Raw genomic sequence first — 18,313 nt, 5'->3', positions numbered from 1 at the left:
ATTTCATGCTTTTCAATCCAAGGCTTCTCTTTCTTCTCCTCCCCACTCTGCTCTCACATGGAGACACATATGCATTTGGTTAAAAAAAAAAAAAGAAGAAAAAAGCCTTTTCGTAATGCGAAATTAGGTCAGAAAACCACTATTTTTTTTGTTCTCAGAGCAAATTAAATATCCATCCGTCCAGGCCTCGGGACTAGGGAGAACCCATAGTGGTCTCCTGCTATTGTTATTTGTCCCTAGTCATTTGAGGAGTTACTTATACCTTAATAACCAAGTCAAGCGACGTATGGCCTAGCTAGCTGCATCCCTTCGCTCCACTCACCCACGATCTGTTCCTAGCCACCTTCCCTCCTCCTTTCTTTCCACTCACCCACAATCATGCCATGCTCCTGTCGCTTGACGATGTCGAAGGAGTTCTGGACGTTTCCCTCCAGAATGTCGAAGACAATGTCAGAGCTGAGTTGGGGGGAGGAGTGCGCCGGCGACATGGTTCTCAGGAAAACGATCTCTGTTGGGAGAAGATAACAATTAGAGACAAAAGAGCTTTACAGAGCTTTAAACCCTCATAATCAGGCTGGGATTGAAACAGCCAGGCTCGTGCCAACTTCTCCTCGGTGGAAGACAATTAAATGGGAGGCGGCTGAGCTCTGGGTTTATTGTGTGCAGAGGGGGTTATGACGGGGCAAATGGGTGTTCAGTGCTGTTGTTCAGTTGGAGGCCTGCAATTCCTAAACACCCCGACGAGGAGCTCATGAGAAACAACAAGGATTTAACTTCCCATGAAGTTGAGGATGAGTGTGTCTGAAACATGCACCACATGTAGGACCAAGTTTGTCTCGGTTTGTCTGTGTGTGATTACAGTGGTCAGTCAGTCAGATCCATCCTAAGTGACACTTAGTCATTGGTTTTGGGCTAGCGGCTAGCCAATACTTGATAGTGTTACCAGTACATTAACCTCATCCCCAGGCTTTGGATGAACACAGCTCAGATATATACTGAGTTTGGGAGGACATGTCTGGTGCACGACATTACAAGTACACTGTCAACAACACTCTTAAGCATTGGTTGATTTTGGGCAAGAGGTAACATAAAAAGGACTACACTTGCAATATTTTTTTTTATATAACATGCAGTGGAAAAAAAACACTGGGTCTGAAAAAAAGAAAGTTAGTTGTAATCCAAATAAGTGTCTGAGATTGCGCCCCTACCTTCTGGCTTGGTGAACTCCCTGAAGGTGGGCAGGGAGATGACGGTGTGGGAGATGGAGTGTACGGGGTCCAGGACACAGCCGATGTCGTTGGGCTGGCATGACTTCACACAGCGGATGGTGTCTGAGCGCTCAACCCTCGCCCTGCTAAGAGAAGAAAAACATGCACACACAGCCTCTGACCTTTAGGGGTGAGACTATAAAAAGCCTTTAGGCACCAACCGCCTTCAGTTCCTCCCCTGGTGGTCACAATGACAGGGCATCCTCTTCAAAGGGAGAAGTACAACCGCACAATCAAGAACTCAGCAGGGCCTGTGAAAAGACCGCTACACAAACACGATCTCTCCGCCGACAGCGGGGGATGCTGGGTATAATGTTCGACATTAAAAAAATAATAAAAATGGTACTGAATGTGGCTAGCAAGAATAATAAAACAATGACGGCCAAAGATCACATAGCAGGCAGATTATGCCTGCTGGAGGCTTTGGTAGACGTGGATGGTTCAGTTTCTGATATGGTTCAGTTTCTGATGCAACGGTTGTGGGTTTTTTTTGCGGAGAGAAGAGGAGTGAAATATGAAATACTAAGAGGAGATGGGAGAATGATGCACGACCTGCTCGCGGGAAAATATTTTGGATTTGTTGAGCGTGTGTCCCCGGCTTCGTATCTGATAATCTCCTGAGGAGAATTTATGGGACGAGGGGGGTTCTAAAAGTCTCCTAAATTGTGAAGAACATGACTAGACAACTCCCAAGCGCTCCAAGCTGCTCTCATCCCATTATTTAAGACGGTTTATTTCACAGTCTAATCAGTGGCAGCTCAAGGGGAGACCCCGCTGAAACAAACGCCACCCACCAGCATACCTACAACTACAGGGCCGCTACGCTGCCAGGAACCTGTACTGGAATCTGAGAGGAACTGCTTCTTCACCACCAAGCACCAGGGACAGAGCCCCGTCTTTAAATCATCAAGGCCCTGGGGATGACGAGAGAGGTCCTGGTTACAAAACATATCAAAACAAATTCTACAACTCAACGTCAGCTGTTATCTCCTCAGCTTGGTGGAGTGTAAGGATGTATCATGCTCTTCCCAATGAACTCAGCTTCTCTATGAACCTAGTCCAAACAGCCAAAATACCCTATATGCCGCTTAAATAGTCTTGTGTGGATGGGCTTCAAACAGAAGTTTATGCAATGTGCGTCACCCTGTAAGTAGCTGGCCAGTGCCTACATGATTTGGCTCTGGTTTCCAAGAGTAACATGTATAGATCCAGTCAACATCCACCACTGCTCCAGTATAATATAGAATGTAGCTACATAGTGGTTCATTATCTCTCCTCCTGGGACCTATAGGCAGCAGCTCAACCCCAGGCCAGAACCTGGCTCGGGTTGCACGGCTCCTTACATGGAGAGAGGGGAGAAGCCCCTGACAAAAAGTAAAGCCGCCACTGGGTAGGGGCTTGTAATTAGCAATTAGCGGCTGGGTCCAAGTTTTGCTTTGGTCCAGGCCAAAGCCACAAAATGTTCTCCAAGTTTATAATACTTCGGCCTGCAGCAGCGAGAGGAGAGAGCAGGCCCTGGAGGACAGGGCGAATGCTCTTCTCCGCTGGGCCACAGAGTAAATTGACGAGATTATAATGACCCAGGGTGAACTGCCCCTCGCCCAGAGCGGGGTACATCAAAGACAAGACAGCAAGTGGAGAAGAGTGCTAATTATGGCCTGTGTGTGTGTGTGTGTGTGTGCGTGCGTGCGTGCGTGCGTGCGTGGTGTGTGTGTGTGGTGTGTGTGTGTGTGTGTGTGCGTGCCACAGGAAGGCCCTTGCGTCCCAGTCCTCTCATCTCTCTCTCCAGCTCACGTGGCCCGGAGAGACCCAGCCCTACAGAAAAAACCCCAATACTTCAAGACCAGAAAGGAAAACAGACTGTTGGATGGGATGGAAGTCCTCTGGTCAAGCGCTGCAAAGTTTTCTGGGTAATTATTATTTATAGTCTGCTCATTGATAACGCCCCAACACAAATACAGCAGGGCATCATTCATTCTCCGAGCGGTGATGTTGCTCCGCCACAAATTGTTCAGACCACCGGCCAGAACCCAGATCCCCATAACTCAGTGTCAGAGTAGAGAGGAAAACCTAGTGTTCTGTAGCTGTGTCCCGACCGCCATGTTTTTTTTTATTTTAAGGATATCCCCAATAGAGAGGTGCATCCTTACTGCTCTGACAGGTCAGGAGGAACCTGGTACCCACACATGAATTTACAGTTATTTTAAGCCACAGCCCAGGCAGGCTCTGACTAGTGGCCTAACGGCACGTCAAGCTATTTATACTGTGTGCTAGACATATTTCCTTGTCTTCCACGACTGCATCCCATCACCTGTCACTAGCCCTGCCTTGTATTTGATTCACTGTGTGCTTGGTTTTATACACGCAGTATGCAGTAGAATCTATCTGTGCATTTCACATTATTCCTAAAATATCAATAGGCTGGTGCAGGATGTGAGACCGGTTTAGAATTATGTACATCCAACAATTAACTGCTTCCACCAAATCAACCATGACTTGACAGTGCTAATACGCCATATAAAACATTGATAATCACCTACGGGAATATCACAGTTCTATTAAACAGATGTGCCACTGAAAATACGTTTTTACAAATCACATACTCTTGCCCCATACATTAACTGCATACTTAGGTTCCAGGTCATAGTGCCCCCAGCTATGTAATTCTCCTATTCAAAGTGAGATATCTGATGCTGTCCACAAAACATACTATATGTTAGAAAGTAGATCCGGATGGAACGTCTGATTCAATTTATTCAACAAATCAACACTAAGATATTAGGACTACACCATGTAGATGATCATTCACAATACTGTACAGTAATCAATAGGCATCCCCAGGCAACTACCTCAATACCCTGCCCTAGAGTGCCACCTAGTGGCCATTCAAACGCCATACCTCCAACAGAGGACATTACATTTGGCCTGTCTTGCTGGGGAATACATGGAATAAGCTACAGTAATCACAAAAACAAAACAGGAACAAAAACAATGAGACAAATGACAGCTATGCGGCTTTAGGTCTACGTCAGCTGTGTTAGTGTTTGCTTATCGTGGCAGTGTTTGCTCTTTTTTTGCTGTTGTCGTTACAGACCTATTTTTGTTGCTATGCTACTACTCTCTACTCTGGAACGGCATTATAGGGTGCTCCTGGACAACAAACACAAGGACTTTGGCTAGGTAGGTGCTGGTGGTGCCGTAACGCAGCAGTCTCATCTCCAGAGACAGCTCAAAGTCCTGTGGCTCGGTGATGGGCTCCACCACAGCCATCACGCCACCAGAGGGTACTCTCTGAGCGCTGAAGAAGCTGCCCTCGTTGCCGCCGACGATGGCAATCTGGACGTGGTCTCCGGGCACTGTGTTGGACGGGCCCATGCGAAAGATGTTAGTTGGCACAGGGATGTTGGTGGGAAAGGTGAGGTGGTAGTAGGTTATTCTCAGAGGCGAGGCCAGGCACTCGCTAGTCTGATTGCAAAGCAAGCGTTCACAACGACTGTAAGGAAAGACAAGGGCCAGGGACAGAACAAGACAAGACAAAGACGGACAGATAGAACAAACAGAGAAACAGAGAAAGTAGAGAGGTATAAGTTTGATTTGCCGTGCATGGCATGCTGCTAGCTGGGTGGGTGGGGCTAGGTTGGTAGGGACAAAGTCACATCAGAATCAGCAGCCTCATGTGTTTCTGTGGAACGGCAAGTGTCACTCTGCCCCCTGTCGGGTCATGCAAGAACATATCAAAGCAAAGTATTACATTTTGTCACTCAACTGCCTGCATTAACACGGAATAACAGAACATGCTTTAACTGAATCCTAACTGATTGTGCATCAACATTGGGCATGCACAGCGTCCATACAGAGGTAGGAGTTGGAGATGGGGTTTAGGTTGTGTATATACTATAGAGCAATGGCCATAAAATAACTGGTGCCTGATCCACACTATGCCGACCCGACCATGGCGTGCTGGCTCTGATATTTTTATTTTCACATTATCATTTCCATCCACATCCTGGATGTGTAACCAGGCCAGCCCAGTAATGCTTGACTCGGCTCAGTAGAGTGAAAAGGCTTATGTTCTCTTGACCAACAAGGAGTTCCCTGAAATCATGAGAATTTAACTGAGAACTCCTTACCTGACAAGCTTGTGACGTTGGCCATACTAACGTACTGCATACTTCAACTGCATACGACACAGTAAATCAAGTAAAGTTGAAATGACAAAGTAAAAACATTTAGAGATAAATTCATTCTACTGGATTTAACCCTGAACAGAGTGATACGCTCCCGGGAGTTAGTGTTGATAACTGGAGTTAATTGGGACGGAGTACTTTGAACTCCATTAACAGTAACCAGAGACAGGGAGTGAAAACTAGTGATGCAGAACAAAGCTTCTTGAATCATTGAGGTTTTCCAGACAATTCTGTTGAAAATAGGTTGTTTACTCAAGGCATTGATCAACACAGTGTACACTAGTGGCACCTGCTGGTCAAAATAATTTAGAGTAGCCAAATTATTATAAATGACATCCCACACACTGTAGTGCATACACAGCATAACCTTTTTGTCTTCTACCAAACCAATCAGGTGGTTAAACTAGTGATGTTACATTTAATACCGGAGCTCCGAGGCATGTGTCAAAATCGCTAAGCAGTGTACTTCGAAGCAGTGTGCCGATGCCTGTATCACATTACCAGAAGCACGTGATCAATGACGTCCGAAACGTCGCTTTGTCGGACAACCACCTGATTGGTTTGGTAGAAGACAAAAAGATTATGCTGTGTATGCACTTCAGTGTGTGGGACGTCATCTATAATCACTTGGCTGCTCTAAATTCTTTTGACCAGCAGGTGCCACTAGTGATCAATAATAAACCTATTTTCGACACAATCGGCTAGAAAACCTCAATACTTCAGAAAGCTTTGTTTCCCCATCACTAGATAAAACTATGGAGGTATCCACAAATGTGGGAGTTATTGTCATATTTCTCAGCATGCTCTGTTGCAGGTAAATTTTTTGAATTGTTTGTTTCAATATCTGTGTTTTCACCATAATTATTTCTGATCCACACGATGTTATATGTAACATACATTTTCCTAAACTAATCTAATCTGTAAGTGGTTGGATTTATTGCAACTCTTACTGAGAAGGCTTCTCCAGTTTACTTTATGTAGGTAGTCTCTAACAACAGTGCTCTTCTCCCTGCTCTGACATGCATTCTGAATGCAAGCCAAATCAAATCAAATGTTATTTGTCACATGCGCCGAATACAACAGGTAGTAAAACGCTGTTTAGAGTTGAAAAAAATAAGAAGTTGTGGGTGATGTAAAATTGCTGGACAATCCTCACTTTAAAATCTATACCAACAAAGATTGGATGTCATATTGCAAGCTACCTTTATATGACACGTTAATATAACACCCTAAAATGTGCCCATGTAAACCTCCAAATAGTGTTGAGTTTGACGACACAGGAGTTGAATTAACTCTAAATAATGAACTCTAGAATAACGAACACCCCTGCAGAGAGTTATAAAAGTAACTCAATTAATACTGTACGAAGTGAAACGCAATGGCGTAGAGTTAAATATCAACGTTAACTTCAGCATATACAACTGTGAAAAAATAACTGTTGCCAGAGTACGTTTTACTCTTTTAGACTGGTACCAAATGTTGTATGTGGCAGAGTAAAAATGTATTCAATTACAGTTAACTTTACTCTGTCATTTAAACTGTGTACGTACTCATCGTCACATGCTATTTAGCACATACCGTTTAGTAAAAAGTATGCAGTATGACACGGCCGCTGGGCAGGTGGGGCGGGGCCGAGTGTGGGTGGATACTTTTTTGCATCGCATTAACCAGCCTGATAATAGCTAAATTCCAATTAGATTAATTTCTCTAAGCTCTGAATACATTAAGAATGGCTTTACAGGCCTATTCAGGTTGGTTATAGGCAGACTATCATATTCAACCTATACCGTAGCCCATATAGCCCATCTAAAAAGGACTAAAGACAGAAACCGATAATTTGGTTTCATGTTAACATATTTATTAGTGAAACCATATGTGCTGTAACACCTTTAAATGAAATTAAACAGCCTAGAACACACCCTAAAACGTTTCGTATGTTCAAATCAAAAGGCTATTGGACCGAAAAACGTGGACAAATTCAGAACCGCTGGACAGCAACATAATAAACTGAAGCACTGATCATTGGGAACGAGATCTGAATGACTGCTAAAGGCTTGCATAATTAAATAGGTAGCCTAGCCTACAAAAACAAAAAAACAATCCAGACGTTCAAATCAAAAGGCCTGATTAACATGACATCAGTACCGCAGCCACATCCCGAGTCCCCGGTGCTGACACATTCAGAAATAAAATAAAATGCAATTGTATTGGTCACATGCGTCAAATACAACAGGTAGAACGCTTAAATAGAGTTTCACTAAATAAAATTAAAAACTAAAAACTTACAATAAAATTACAATAACGAGGCTATTAACAGGGGGTGCCGGTACCGAGTCAATGTGCGGGGGTACAGGTTAGTCGAGTTAATTTGTACATGTAGGTAGCGGGAAAGTGATAATTCATAGATAATAAACAGCGAGTAGCAGCAGTGTAAAAACAAAGGGAGGGGGGTGTCAATATGTAAATAGTCCTGGTGGCCATTTGATTAATTGTTCAGCAGTAATATGGCTTGGGGGTACAAGCTGTTAAGGGGCCCTTTGTACCTAGACTTGGCGCTCTGGTACCGCTTGCCTTGCGGTAGCAGAGAGAACAGTCTATGACTTGGGTGACTGGAGTCTTTGACATTATTTTGGGCCCTTTGACACCACCTAATATATAGGTCCAGGATGGCAGGAAGCTTGGACCCAGTGATGTACTGGACCGTACGCACAACCCTCTGTAGCGCATTACGGTCGGATGTCGAGCAGTTACCATACTAGGCGGTGATGCAACCTGTCAGGATGCTCTCGATGGTGCAGCTGTGGAACTTTTTGAGGATCTGGGGACCCATGCAAAATCTTTTCAGCCACCGGAGTGCCCTCTTCACAACTGTCTTGGTGTCTTCACAACTGTCAAACCATGATAGTTTGTTGGTGATGTGGACACCAAGGAACTTCAAACTCTCGACTGTTCGGCCCTCCATTTCCTGTAATCCACGATCAGCTCCTTTGTCTTGCTCACATTCAGGGAGAGGTTGTTGTCCTGGTACCACACTGCCAGTTCTCTGACCTCCTCCCTATAGGCTGTCTCATCGTTGTCGGTGATCAGGCCTACCACTGTTGTGTTGTCAGCAAACTTAATGATTGTGTTGGAGTTGTGCTTGGCCATGCAGTTGTGGATGAACAGGGAGTACAGGAGGGGCCCCAGTGTTGAGGATCAGTGTGGCAGATGTGTTGTTGCCTACCCTTACCACCTGGAGGCGGCCCGTCAAGAAGTACAGGATCGAGTTGCAGAGTGAGGTGTTTAGACCCAGGGTCCTTAGCTTAGTGATGAGTTTTGTGGGCACATGGTGTTGAACGCTGAGCTTTATTCAATGAACAGCATTCTCACATAGGTGTTCCTTTTGTCCAGGTGGGAAAGGGCAGTGTGGAGTGCGATTGAGAGTGCATCATCTGTGGATCTATTGGGGTGGTATTCGAATTGGAGTCGGGATGATGGTCTTGATGTGAGCCATGACCAGCCTTTTAAAGCACTTCAAGGCTACTGACGTAAGTGGTAGTGGTAGTCATTTAGTCAGGTTACCTTCACCTTCTTAGGCACAGGGACTATGGTGGTCTGCTTGAAACATGTAAGTATTACAGACTCAGTCAGGAAAAGGTTGAAAATGTCAGTGAAGACACTTGCCAGTTGGTCCGTGCATGCTCTGAGTACATGTCCTGGTAATCCGTCTGGCCCCGCAGCCTTGTGAATGTTGACCTGCTCAAATTGGCTATGGAGAGGAACACATTGGCTATCATCAGAAACAGCTAGTGCTCTCATGCATGCTTCAGTGTTGCTGGCCTCGAAGTGAGAAAAAAATGCATTCAGCTCATCTGCTAGGCTTGCATCACTGTGCAATCAGCGGCTGGGTTTACCTTTGTAGTCGGTAATAGTTTCCAAGCCCTACCACATCCGACGAGCGTCAGAACCGGGGTAGTAGGATTCCATCTTAGTCCTGTATTGATGGTTTGCCTGTTTGATGGTTAGTCTGAGGGCATAGCGCAATTTATTCTAAGCGTCCGGATTAGTGTCCCGCTCCTTGAAAGCGGCAGTCCTAGCCTTTAGCTCAGCGCAGATGTTGCCTGTAATCTATGGCTTCAGGTTTGGATATGTACGTACAGTCACTGTGGGGACGACATCGTCGATGCACTTATTGATGAAGCCGGTGGCTGAGGTGGGATACTGCTCAATGCCAATGGATGAATCCCGGAACATAATCCAGTCTGTGCTAATCAAAACAGTCCTGTAGTGTAGCATCCGTGTCATCTGACCACTTCCGTATTGAGCGAGTCACTGGTACTTCCTGCTTTAGTTTTTGCTTGTAAGCAGGAATCAGGAGGATAGAATTATGGTCAGATTTGCCAAATTGAGGGCGAGGGAGAGCTTTGTATGCGTCTCTGTGTGTGGAGTAAAGGTGGTCTAGAGTTTTTTTCCCTCTGGTTGCACATGTGACATGCTGGTTGAAATTTGGTAAAACTGATTTAAGTTAGCCTGCATTAAAGTCCTTGGCCACTAGGAGTGCCATCTCTAGATGAACATTTTCTTGTTTGCTTATGACCTTATACAGCTTGTTGAGTGCGGTCTTAGTGTCAGGTTTGTGGTAACAAATAGATGGCTACGAATAGTATAGAGGAAAACTCTCTTGGTAGATAGTGTAGTCTACAGCTTATCATGAGGTACTCTACTTCAGGTGAGGAATACCTTGAGACTTCTTAAATATTAGACATCGCGCACCAGCTATTATTGACAGATAGGCACACACCCCAACCCTCGTCTAACCAGACGTAGCTGCTTTGTCCTCCCGATGCACGGAAAACCCAGCCAGCTCTATATTATCTGTGTCGTCGTTCAGCCACAACTCAGTGAAACATAAGACATTCCCATTTTTAATGTCCTGTTGGTAGGATAGTCTTTATTTTCCAGTGATTGCACGTTTGCCAATAGAACGGATGGTAGAAGTGGTTTACCCACTCGCCGATGAATTCTCACAAGGCACCCCGACCTCCACACTCTGTATTTCCGTCTTTTCTTCACGCGAATGGCGAGGATTAGGGCCTGGTCTCAGGGAAGCGGTATATCCTTAGAGTCGGATTCATTAAAGAAGAAATCTTCATCCAGGTCGAGGTGAGTAATCACTGTTCTGATATCTAGAAGCTATTTTCGGTCATAAAAGATGTTGGCAGCAACATTACGTACAAAATAACTTACAAAGAATGAGAAAAAACTAACAAAATAGTACAGTTGGTTAGGAGCCCCTAAAAAGGCAGCCATCCACTCCAGAACTGCTGGACAGCAAAAGATGATTTAGTATTTAGTTTAAAAGCTCTGACGGAGGCCAAGAGCTTTGACAAGCTCTGATGAAGGCCAAGAGAACAAAACAAATGTTCAAGTAGGAAAAAGAAATCCACTTTAAAAAAAAGAAAAATACTTCTGTTTTCAAAGATGTAGCTTACAATGCAATACTCGTGATCATTTTAAAGAAAACAAAAACTACTTTTCCTACATTTGAACACCACCGCAGAAGCTTCGTTATTCGGCACCTTCCCAATTATGTAGCCTAGTTTTTTTGTCTGGCTACTTCAAGAGAACTACGGCCTATCACTCGCAGCCCACCTCTTCCAATGCATTGTGGAAAAGAGTGCATTGAATTTTACTAGACGAAGAGCCAAAATTAGTATAACATCCTGGCATTTAAACCATACTCGATTTTTTTAAAATTCAATACTATAACTCATCCAATTTTCGCACACTGAGAATGCATCATGCGCGATTGCTTTGTTTCCCGCTATTCGTTGATTTCGGTAGCACATCCCCATGTCTAATAGATCAGCTGTTGTCAAAGCCAAAATGAGCCTACTATTTAGGACGCAAGTATGAGTATGTGAACTTAAAACAGATATATACCCCCATTATTTGAGAAAGAGACCTCAGGTAGGTAGGTACTCACATCTCCCCTGCTTGGCGGTAGTTGGGCGGACACTCGAATGACAGGCATCTGAATCCACCCTGCACGTTGAAGCAGCTCTCTGTCACAGAGCATGTGTGTGTTCCTGTCACACACTCATCAACATCTGGACAGGGAGAGAAACAAATAAACTCAGAACCACAAAAATGGAAAATCCTTTATTTCAAACATAAAACCCTGGGTTCAAACCTTGAATGTGTTAGACCGCTAATCTAAAGCCTAGGCATTATTAGCTCAGAGAGCTAGCATACATTTTCAGGTCTCAGGCGAGGTTACTCATGCACCCCGAATCATCACTGTTACAATATGTCTTCTGATCTGAAGTATGACCATGACCCCATGCTGTGGACTCCTGCACCCCCCTGAGGAGTGAGGCCTTACCCTGGCAGCTGCGTCCATTGGGAGCCAGGGTGTAGCCGGAGGCGGGGCAGGTGCAGTAGAAACTCCCAGGGGTGTTGTTGCAGCGGTAGGAGCAGATGTGACCCCCGGTGGGCAGGGCACACTCATCAATGTCTGGAAAGGTCAGAGGTTAAAGATCAGAGGTCAAACATGGTGGATGTAAAGGGTACAGGAAGTAAAGATAAGAAATACCTCAGTTATGGGGCTCCTGATTGGGTTTGACAGTAGCCTATGGCTCATCGGATACCGTTTTAGCATCTCCTACCTTCACAGTTGATGCCATCTATGTCACTGAGCTGGTAGCCACGGCGACAGTAGCACTGGTAGGAGCCATACACGTTGGCACACTCTTGACTGCAGGGGCTGCTCTCGCATTCATTTAGATCTACACCCAACAATATAACTCAGTTAGAGGTAACACTAGTGACACAATGTATCTGATGATTTATGCATATGTACAGTCGCTAGTGAAAGTCTACACACACTCCTTACACAGACTTCACATTTGCTGCCTTAAAAGGGAATTCATTTGATTATTTTGCTACTGATCTACACAACCTACTCCAAAATAAAGAAATGACGATGTCTTAATTGCGTATGTCTTCACACCCCAGAGTTAATAGTTGGTGGAAGCATGTTTGGCAGCCATTATAGCTGTGAATAATTTTGAATACGATTGTACCAACTTTGCACAACTCTTAGGGCAACATGTACCAATTGTTTTTGTCAAAATTGCACAAGCTCAGTACATTTGTTTTGGGGTCATTGATGGACAGCAATATTCAAATATTGTCTCTGATTTCCAAGCAAATATATGTCAGGATTGAGACTGGACCACTCAGGAACACTCAACACCTATTGGAAAGCCATTATGGTGTGCCTTTGGCATACACTTTCTTGTAATTGTCCTGCTGAAAAATACAACTTTATCAAATGGTCCGGTTTTCAGAAGACTGGGATGGGTTTTCCTCTAACTTTATATCTGGGCTTTGCTCCTTTCATATTTATTTTGATCCTGACAAACTCAATAGTCCCTGCTGGTGACAAGCACACCCATAACAAAATGCTGCTACAGCAATACTTGAAAATACAGGGTTTCACTCTCTGTTTTGCTGTATTGGATTTGACCCAAGCCTGTAGTTTTTAATTTAAGCAAAAAAAGTGTTTTTATTTGCTGTGTTGTCTTGCAGTATTACTAAACAGCCTTGTTGAAAACATAATTGAGGATTTGGAGTGGATTTTTTAACACAGACTTAATTATTTTCACTTTGTCACACAGGCCAGTAATGTGGAGTGAATGCAATGTTGTTGATCTGTATCTTCAAGTATTGTGGCGGCAGCATTATTTATGGGTATGATCGTCACCGGCAGGGACTGGTGATTTTGTCAGGAACAAAAGAAATATGAACGAAGCAAAGGCCAGATAAAAACCCTGACTCAGTCTTCTGAATACATAACCCTGGGATAGAGTTATATTTTGTACACAAATGTTAATTCCAAAGACACACCATAATGGATTTCCAATAGGTGTTGAGTGTTCCTGAGTGGTCCAGTCTTAGTCCGGACTTAAATCTGCTTGAAAATGAGAGACGAGGTTTGAATATTGTTGTTCATCAATTACTCCCAACAAAATGTATTGTGCTTGAGCAATTTTGACCCCCCCCCCCCCCCCCAAAAAAAAATGGATATACGTTGCCCTAAAAGAGTCTTATTCAAAATTATTCACAACTGTAATGGGTGCCAAAGGTGTTACCACAGAGTATTAACTCTGGGGTGTGAAGATATATGCAATCAAGACATATTTTGTGTTGTATTTGTTATTCATTTGGAAAATGTTCAGAAAAAGTTATTGCACTTCGAAAATGTGAAGTATGTTGTGTACACCGATAGAAAATGTGAAGTATGTTGTGTACACCGATAGAAAATGTGAAGTATGTTGTGTACACCGATAGAAAATGTGAAGTATGTTGTGTACACCGATAGAAAATGTGAAGTATGTTGTGTACACCGATAGAAAATGTGAAGTATGTTGTGTACACCGATAGAAAATGCGAAGTATGTTGTGTACACCGATAGAAAATGTGAAGTATGTTGTGTACACCGATAGAAAATGTGAAGTATGTTGTGTACACCGATAGAAAATGTGAAGTATGTTGTGTACACCGATAGAAAATGTGAAGTATGTTGTGTACACCGATAGAAAATGTGAAGTATGTTGTGTACACCGATAGAAAATGCGAAGTATGTTGTGTACACCGATAGAAAATGTGAAGTATGTCGTGTACACCGATAGAAAATGTATCAATTTTGGAATTTTATTTTAAGACAGCAAAATGTGAAAACTGTGCAAAGTGAGTGTAAACTTTCTCTAGGCCCACATTGATCGTGTCCCCGCTTCTAAATATCTGGATGAGTTAGTTAAGAAGTTAAGAAATAAAATGGTATTTATTTATAGGAATATGGCATGCCTTTTCGTTAAATAACTGAAAACAAATCATTCACTCGACAGTATAGATTATGGTGATATCGGCTATATGAACGCAGCTGCCACTGTATTGAAGACATTGGACACAGTTTATCATGGCGCACTACTCTTTATTACGGGCCACAAGTTCAGTATACCTCACTGCCTTCGGTCTCAGAAAGTAGTAGGCTGGCCCTCAGAGGTCTCGTAGATCAAATGCATTGCACTCTTTCTGTTTATACAGCCCTCTTACACAAACTTCCGCCGTACCTTACTTCATTGTTAACCTACAGACGTACGAGCTACCAGACCCGGTCTCAGGGATGGCTACCTTTGGAGATCCCTTCCATTTCCACTAAATTATGTAAATCAGCTTTTAGTTTTTTCGCACCTTACTTGTGGTATAATCTCAAAACTCTCTAAAATGTGATGTTTTAGTGCCTCCAGATTTCCATATCTATACAGTTCCTGTACAATAATGGGGTATACGGTATTACCAGCAGTGCACACAGGAGGTGCTATTTCCTTGCAAGTGTTAAAATAAATGCTGACAATGTGTTTTGTATCTCTGCTCTGCTTTTCGTAGTGTATTGATGTGTATATCTTTTTAAAAAAAAGATGCTGCACATGATATTGAGAAAAAGACATGACCACAAACTTCAGTAAGGCAAAACAAGAGATGGCCAATGAGAGAAGCCCAGATTTGAACACCTCTGTTATCTTTTGAAGGCTGCCTTACCATCACAGTTCCTGCCGTCGCTGGCCAGCTTGAAGCCTTGGGTGCAGCTGCACTTGTAGGACCCCAGGACATTCTCACACTTGTGGGCACAGAGGCGCCCAGGGTAGTGCCTGCACTCGTTGATATCTAAGACACAAAAGAAAATGACACTAACTTGAACATCTACAGTTTGAGCAAGCACAGATGACTGTATCCAGTATCCTGGTCCTGTATGACACATCTACAGACCCAAGCACAGAGGACAGTATCCTGGTCTTGTATGACTCAGTTGACCGAGTGTGGCGCTTGCACGCCAGGATTGTGGGTTCGATTCCCGAAGCCACCAATACATAAAATAATATATGCATGATTGTCAGTCGCTTTGGATATAAGCATCTGCTAAACGGCATATATTTGATTATTTTATAAACTGCGTGGTTTGAGAACTGCTCTAATTACATTGGTAACCAGTTTATAATAGCAATAAGGCACCTCAGGGGTTTGTGGTATATGGCCAATATGCCACGGCTAAGGGCTGTATCCAGGCACACCAGGTTGCGTCGTGCATACGAACATCCCTCAGCTGTGGTATATTGGCCGTATATCACAACCCCTCGTGCCTTATTTTTAAAAGAACATTATTGTATAACAGCCACCCAGTCTTGGGTGACCCTTAACTTGAACACTTTGTCATAAGACCTACATAACACTGTGATAACACTGACATGACAGATGTCATAAACAGTCATGACTGTTGGCGTCCTGCTTACGTCAACTGACATCACACTGCCATGTAACTACTAGGAGGATTAGGTCAGTGCGTACCTTCGCAGACGCGGCTGATGCTGTTGAAGATGAAGCCAGCCTTACACTCACAACGGAACAATCCTACCAGGTTGATACAGCCGTGGCCTGCACACGCTCCGTCAGGACCCTTACACTCATCGATATCTGCACCAGGGGGGAGCGAGACCACAAGATATTACAGGAAGAAACAAGCACATTCTTAAGCAAAAGAATGCATTCCAAAGGATAGCGAGGCCACAGGAAATACATGGAAATGTAGGCTACAGTATCCGGTTGCTGATGCTAATCAATGGAGGTGAACGTGGCAGAGATCCTTTCTAGCAGTGCTGCAGTGTACACCGGGCATGTTGAGGCTCCCTTGAACAGAGGTGTCCAATATAGCCCAGGAGCGGGGCCTTATGGAGGCCTTATCCCCAACTGGCACGATGAGGTCTAAGTATGCAAGTGAGGCAGCTGTACGTACCCACGCAGCGGTTGCCGCCGTCGTTGAGGTGGTATCCCCGGCCACAGTTGATAGAGTTTCTCTGGCAGGTGAAGGAGCCCATCGTGTTCATACATAACTGGCCAGGGCGGCACGGCTCTGTCTGGGCCAGACACTCATTGATGTCTGGGATAGAGGTCAGAGGTTATACTGTACAGACGGGCAACGATTATCTATATATTGACAAGATATTGGACTGTATGCTCTAACAATGGGAATGAATGTTCGCAAATGCGGAAGGCAGACGGGAGGAGGAGGAGCTGGTGGGAACATTCTAGCCAATGAGAGGACAGATACTCATGTGAACAACATGCCCAACTCTGATATAGAATTGTTTTTTCAAAGTTGCCGGGATACCACGTGAGTCCACTTAAATCAGTACATTCGTAACAACCTAAACATTATGAAACTTCTATTTGATCAAATAAGCCTCACTTAGAAAATGTGCAATTAAATTTTGTGCTGACCGAATTCGACACTCTCATTGACCTTCATACAAAAAAAATCCCACTTGGTCTGCTTTACGCTTATTTCTTGCAGGGACAGATTTTGGGGCGCAGTCAGATCTCTCGCTTCGCCTCTTCAACTCTGATATGGTTCACATAGGGCACCACAGGGTCATATCACTGAACCCCCTCCCCGCCACCACTACGATGATGAGTTCCTAAAATATGCCATGTATGTCAGAGAACACTGTGAACTGTACTTTGAAGATACTGGGTTTGGGGGTACATGTGGGATGGATGGGGTTATGTGTTGCCTTGATGATAGGTTGCCATGGTAACGTCTGTCAGGGTCCTGATGCTCACCGATGCAGCTGCCCATGGCATCCTGGATGTATCCATCGCCACACTGGTTCTTGGGCAGACAGCGGAACGACCCCTGAGTGTTCTGACACTCAAAGTCCGGGGAGCAGTTGTGGGTGCCCGACTCACACTCGTCAATGTCTGGGGAAAGAAGGCATGTTGTACGAGGAAAATCAAACTGTATGTGATTCAAATCTATTCTCATAAATATTCAACAATAGTTTCATTGCAAGTCAAATTCTACCAGCAAATTCTACCAGCTGGGAATAGATAGAAAGAGACAGACAGACGGACAGACGGACAGACAGATCCAGTTTATCATGGATGTATGAATCATGAATCATACATATTGATCCTTCCTTATTCCTTTTCCCCCTGTAGGAGGCATTGTGTTGTGACCTCTGACCTTTGCAGTTGTTGCTGTCCGTGAGCTCGTAGCCAGTACCACAGCTGACCTCTCTCTGGCAACGGAATGACCCCACTGTGTTGATGCAGTGCTCGCCTCCTCTGCAGTTACTGGCCCCCAGCAGGCACTCGTTTATATCTGGGAGATGGAGGGAGGAAGAGGGGCAGATAGTATCGAAGCCGTATGAGAAATCCTAGTCCTGGGGAGCTACTAGATGTTTTATTCCAACTCACTAACTTTTCAACAAGATGTGGCTGGTACTGTACCTCCAGTCTACTCACCCTCACAGTTCTTCCCATCTGGTTTGAGTTTGTAACCTTTGAAGCAGGCACAGGTGCTGTTGCCCACACATTCCTGTGCACACTTGGCTAATCCTGTGCACATTATAAACAAACAGAAGATAATTGACTCGTGTTCCTGACTTTCTCTGTGAGGACACAGTCTATTACTAACATGTGAAGGTCATGTGTGGAGGGGTTGTTACCGCTGCTGCACATGTTATTCGGTAAGGGATTCTCCTTCTCAGTGAGGGTCTCGTTGTCTTTGTCAGAAACTGTGGGGAAAGAAAGGAGAAGATTGACCAGTATTGGCCAAAACTAAGTTCGCAAACAAAGAGTGTTGAAACCAATGAATGCATCAGGACAATGGAGTTCTTTACTAAAACCCCTGTCTCCTAATGACCACCAGAGGGCAGAGTAGCATTGGACATACACTAGAAAGAACAACGTTCCAAACATCCTTCCACTCTTCACTCTCTCCACCTCTCTACTCCAGCGTTCACCTCCTCCCACCGC

At 44.2% G+C, this 18,313-nt stretch overlaps 1 protein-coding gene across 3 annotated transcripts in view; it reads right to left on the bottom strand.

The window, feature by feature from the left end:
- fbln1 (fibulin 1) overlaps positions 1 to 18,313 on the bottom strand; it is a 51,045-nt gene that overhangs the window by 19,053 nt on the left and 13,679 nt on the right. Inside the window, exons 5-16 of one of the 3 annotated variants that reach the window (XR_016487607.1) lie at positions 18,004 to 18,072; positions 17,801 to 17,893; positions 17,520 to 17,657; positions 17,117 to 17,254; positions 16,290 to 16,433; positions 15,845 to 15,970; positions 15,041 to 15,166; positions 12,103 to 12,222; positions 11,820 to 11,951; positions 11,421 to 11,544; positions 1,209 to 4,761; positions 371 to 508 (exon numbers count right to left, since the gene is read on the bottom strand). Coding sequence is in view for 2 of the 3 variants with exons in the window: in XM_036952607.2 (XP_036808502.2) it covers positions 371 to 508; positions 1,209 to 1,354; positions 11,421 to 11,544; positions 11,820 to 11,951; positions 12,103 to 12,222; positions 15,041 to 15,166; positions 15,845 to 15,970; positions 16,290 to 16,433; positions 17,117 to 17,254; positions 17,520 to 17,657; positions 17,801 to 17,893; positions 18,004 to 18,072 (1,494 nt within the window). In the remaining variant the exon portion in view is untranslated. The remainder of the gene's footprint in view (positions 1 to 370; positions 509 to 1,208; positions 4,762 to 11,420; positions 11,545 to 11,819; positions 11,952 to 12,102; positions 12,223 to 15,040; positions 15,167 to 15,844; positions 15,971 to 16,289; positions 16,434 to 17,116; positions 17,255 to 17,519; positions 17,658 to 17,800; positions 17,894 to 18,003; positions 18,073 to 18,313) is intronic. The other 2 variants (XM_036952607.2, XM_090204161.1) reach the window with 2 other exon arrangements.

Source organism: Oncorhynchus mykiss, chromosome 2 (genome assembly GCF_057628025.1).
Source record: "Oncorhynchus mykiss isolate SJ-2025 chromosome 2, ASM5762802v1, whole genome shotgun sequence".
NCBI lineage: Eukaryota > Metazoa > Chordata > Actinopteri > Salmoniformes > Salmonidae > Oncorhynchus > Oncorhynchus mykiss.
The sequence above is the reverse complement of the archived record's forward strand: the minus strand, read 5'-3'. Positions and strand labels throughout refer to the sequence as shown.